At 43.2% G+C, this 5000-nt stretch overlaps 1 protein-coding gene across 1 annotated transcript in view; it reads left to right on the top strand.

Moving 5' to 3' along the window:
- Window positions 1–5000, top strand: part of LOC143289676 (GTPase-activating Rap/Ran-GAP domain-like protein 3) — a 312925-nt gene that overhangs the window by 269422 nt on the left and 38503 nt on the right. The window contains exons 13-14 of the mRNA XM_076598724.1: window positions 2289–2334; window positions 4232–4338. Coding sequence (XP_076454839.1) covers window positions 2289–2334; window positions 4232–4338 — 153 coding nt within the window. The remainder of the gene's footprint in view (window positions 1–2288; window positions 2335–4231; window positions 4339–5000) is intronic.

Here is a 5000-nt window from a genome sequence, read left to right as displayed (position 1 = left end):
TAAACTGATCTTTCTCATCTTAAACATTACATTTTGAAATTATACTCAGTACATAAAAAGCTTGTGTGTTTTACTCTCAGTCACAAGTGAGTCTTGAAGGCCTTGCTTCTCTTGTTTAAGGATGGTGCTGGTTGTGGTGGCTCACACACACACACACACACACACACACACACACACACACACACACACACAAAATACAACAACAAGAACAACAACAAAAACTGAACGCATGTATTATATTACTGATTAATTAATTATTGATTACTTGGTTACCATCAGTTACTTGATTATGATTATTTTACTTGATTACTTTGTTACTTTAATTGATTATTCATTTACTTGATTACTTTAACTAATCAATTAGACGCGGAAAGGGAATTAAATGATAGGTCTTTTTCTTTGTGTTTATATATATATATATATATATATATATATATATATATATATATTTGTGTGTGTCTGTGTCAACAACAGTAGGCTTTTCATGTCTTAAAACTTGTAATCTTAAAAAGCAGCAAATTTTCGCTGAAAAAATCAGCTTCTTCAGGCAAGGGTACAGAAGTGAAAGCCGCTCTACAGGCTGGTTAAATAGCAAACCAGTGAGGAAAAAATGTCAGGTAAAATCAGGTAAAAACTGGGCAGGTAAAAACATGCTGCATGCAAACCAATTACAGAATTCTGCAATTGTTTTGCAAGCAGCATTGTTTTTACCCTGCCCAGTTTTTTTTTTTTTTTACCTGATTTTACCCCACTTTGCTGCTTTTTTAAGAATACAAGTTTTAAGACATGAAGAGCCTACTGTTGTTGATATTTTTTTTATAAATTATTTTTGTATTTGTATTTTGTATTTCTTTTTTATCACAACAGATTTCTCTGTGTGAAATTCGGGCTGCTCTCCCTAGGGAGAGCGCGTCGCTATACTACAGCGCTACCTTTTTTTCTTTTTTTCTTTTTTTTTTCCTGCGTGCAGTTTTATTTGTTTTTCCTATTGACGTGGATTTTTCTATAGAATTTTGCCAGGAACAACCCTTTTGTTGCCGTGGGTTCTTTTACGGGACCTCGGTTTATCGTCTCATTCGAATGACTAGCGTCCAGACCACCACTCAAGGTCTAGTGGAGGGGGAGAAAATATCGGCGGCTGAGCCGTGATTCGAACCAGCGCGCTCAGATTCTCTCGCTTCCTAGGCGGACGCGTTACCTCTCGGCCATCACTCCACTATTTTACCGGTCTCAGTGGTTTCTGCAAGGAGCGGAGCCCAGGTGCCAGTTGCATTGCTTGGTTCTAACTTTTTGACAGTTACACGTGACTAAATGCCTACGTTGACCGAACTACGCCATTGGTCAGTTCCATACATACATGTGTGGAGTGATGGCCTAGAGGTAACGCGTCCGCCTAGGAAGCGAGAAAATCTGAGCGCGCTGGTTCGAATCACGGCTCGGCCGCCGATATTTTCTCACCCTCCACTAGACCTTGAGTGGTGGTCTGGACGCTAGTCATTCGGATGAGACGATAAACCGAGGTCCCGTGTGCAGCATGCACATAGCGCACGGAAAAGAACCCACGGCAAAAAGAGGGTTGTTCCTGGCAAAATTCTATAGAAAAATCCACTTCGATAGGGAAAACAAATGAAACTGCACGCAGGAAAAGATACACAAAAAAATGGGTGGCGCTGTATTATAGCGACGCGCTCTCGCTGGGGAGAGCAGCCCGAATTTCACACAGAGAAATCTGTTGTGGTAAAAAGAAATACAAATACTACACACAGTTAGTAGCGCGTTACGACCATACCAGGCTCTTCCGTCCGAGCAATGCAACTGGCTCCAGGACACGAAGAGAGTGTGAACTATCTGTAATATATATATATATATATATATATATGTGTGTGTGTGTGTGTGTGTGTGTGTACACTTTGTATGAACGTGTTTCTTTCTGTCTGTCTTTTTTTATGTATTTATTTCTGCATTTATTTTTGCATTTGATGATAGTTTGTTTTCTGTTTGTTATTTGATCTTTAATCAATTCATTTATTTGTTTGCTTATTTATTCATTTATTTGTTCCTTTCTTGCTATTTACCTGTGGTTTTTGTCTCTCTCTCTGTTGTTCCTAATAGTCATATGAATGGATAGCTTGTGTATATTTATAATGGTGAGTATAATGTGTGTGTGTGTGTGTGTGTGTGTGTGTGTGTGTGTGTGTGTGTGTGTGTGTGTGTGTGTGTGTGTGTGTGTGTGCCCACGCGAATACGGAATACACATGACCAATTATATCCTTCACTGAAACGTTCAGATATATTTTTGGTTGTGTCTTATAATCCCAAGAACAATAGTTACAGGTACGTTCGTGCCTCCGTGTGTGTGCGTGTGTGTGTCTGTACCTATATGTAGCTCTGCGTGTGTGTTTGTGTGTGTGTGTGCGTGTGTGTGTGTGTGCATGCGCGCGCGCGCATGTATGTGTGAGTGTCCATATGTTTGCAATCACCCAAGGAGGAAAAGCTGTACATTTAATGCAGCATGTTCTATGGAATGTTATTACTTGTCGACTAAAGTACCTGGAACCGTGTACCCTGATATAGTGCAAAATAAGTACCCGTTATTATTAGAGATTTACATAAGTATGTAGGTGTGTGGACGACCCCATCCCTATCCCTTGCACTCCCACCCCACACCCCATCTCCCTCCCACCCTCAAAAAAAAGAAGAAAGAACAGTAATCAAAATGGTATATATATATATTTATTTATTTATTTATTTATGGGTGTGGGTGTGTAAGTTTTTTTTTTTTTTTTTTTTTTTTAAAGCCTTTCACGAACGCTGCACCATAAGCTTTAAAAAGTAAAATTAAAAAAAAAACAACTTCAGAGCTCTGACAGTATCAGTAGCTCAAGGAGGCATCACTGCGTTCGGACAAATCCATATACGCTACAGAGCTTGGCTTGGCTTGGCAGAGCTCTGAACAACAGAAGCAGAGACAGAGACAGTGCCAGAGACACTGCAAGACGCGCGCACACACACTCTCTCTCCCTCTCTCTCTCTCTCTCCCAAGAAGCAAGCGAGACTTCTTCTCTCCTTCTTCTTCTTCTTCTTCAGGCCCATAACTACAAAGTAGTCGTTGGGGGAAGCCTGAGGACCGCAGACGCAACCTCCCTTCTCCATCTGTCTCTGTCGGCAGCCGCTGGCAGCAGCTCACGTGTGTGGAGTCCGGTCCATTGTTTGATGTTCTCATGCCAGTTCTTCCGCTGTCTTCCTCTTCTTCTCCCGCCCTCGATGGTGCCTTGCATGATTGTTTTGGACAAGCTGGTGCGTCGAGTGTTGTGTCCAAACCATATCAGCTTGCGTCTCTTCGCAGTTGAAAGGAGAGGTTCCTGAGGTCCAGCAAGGTTCTCAATTCTGCGAGACTAGAAACACACACACAAAAACAGAAAAGAACTCCCACGCCGTCACATCCATTGGCCAGCAGCACCACACTCCGGTATCAGCCTGCCCGCAGCAGGAGAAAGCGTGATAGGACTTGAAGGACTCGGGACCGTCCGCCGGGTCTGATAATGGGGTCTCTGCCTCCAGTCCTCATAATTTATCACGGTTCCCATGGAGCAAACTGTCTTTGTCTTCCACACCGAAGTGTTGATTTGAAGTTTTGGATAGTATAGTATAGTATATAGTATAGTATAGTATAGTCAGATTAACTCTCTCCATACGAACGGCGAAAGAGACGACGTTAACAGCGTTTCACCCCAATTACCATCATCAAAATATTGCAAGCGGAACGCTCTTATACTGAAGAGGTGAATGTTGACAAAGAATACCACAGTTCTGACGAAGGAAGCTAAAGGTTGGGTCATTGAGACACCCACTGGACATTTGAGGGGTCTGTGTAGAGGAGAAGAGAGGACTGGCCGTACTGAGTGAGTTAATAGAGAGAGAGTGTGTGTGTGTGACTATAATTATGTGTGTGTGTGTGTGTGTGACCATAATTATGTGTGTGCGCATGTGTGGGTGTGTGTGTGTGTGACCATAATCCTCTGTGTGTGTGTCTGTGTCTATCTGTGTGTGACCATAATTGTGTGTGTGTGTGTGATCATAATTGTGTGTGTGTGTGTGTGTGACCATAATCATGTGTATGTGTGTGTGTGTGTGTGTGTGAATGTGTGTGATTCTGTGTGTGTGTCCCTGTGTGTGTGTGTGTGCGTGTCTCTGTGTCTGTGTGTGTGTGTGTGTGTGTGTGTGTGTGCAGACTGACGGTGTTTTCAGAGGAGAGTGTCCCTCTGTTTGGCCCTCCCCTCCCAGTGCCGCCCGTCTTCTACGACATGGAGGAGTTCAGGGACTTCCTGCTGGTCAAAAGTATGTCACTGTGTCTGTCCGTCTGTCTGTCCCTCTTGTCTGTCTGTCTGTCTGTCCGTCTGTCTGTCTGTCTGTCCCTCTTGTCAGTCTGAGTGTCTGTCTGTCTTCTACGACATGGAGTTCAGGGAGAGAGAGAGAGGGTAATGAGAGACGGAGATAAGGAGAGAGAGAGAGGGGGGGGTATGGAAAAAGAGAGGGGGTGGGAGTGAGGGAGAGAGAGATGGAGACAGGTGAGAGGGGGAGAGTGAGGGAGACAGACAGACTGACAGGCAATACACATAGACTGAAGCAAGTAGATCATCCACCGTACGCACACACACACACACACGGACACACGCACACCTGCAGCTTGTTAAGAAAGATGATTCACCTCAACCACCGCCACCACCACCCATCCCACCTTGTGTATGACTTTGCCTTTCTCTCTTTATTTCTGACCATCTTTTGCCACCTGCTGCTTGTATCGCTTCTGGAATCCCGCCGGCTGCAAACTGGAATCTTTGGCTTCTTAAGTAGCCACGGTACGGGGTCTGCTGAATTCTGATTATATCTAAAAGTAAAGTCTTATGGTGTGATTTCTCTCACCCCAGCCCCTCCTTGTTTATCTAGCTATTTATTCATTTATTTATTTACGTATTTATTTATTTATTTATTTATTCATT

This window comes from Babylonia areolata, chromosome 14 (genome assembly GCF_041734735.1).
Source record: "Babylonia areolata isolate BAREFJ2019XMU chromosome 14, ASM4173473v1, whole genome shotgun sequence".
Classification (NCBI taxonomy): Eukaryota; Metazoa; Mollusca; class Gastropoda; order Neogastropoda; family Buccinidae; genus Babylonia; species Babylonia areolata.
This window is presented reverse-complemented; position numbering and strand designations above follow the sequence as displayed.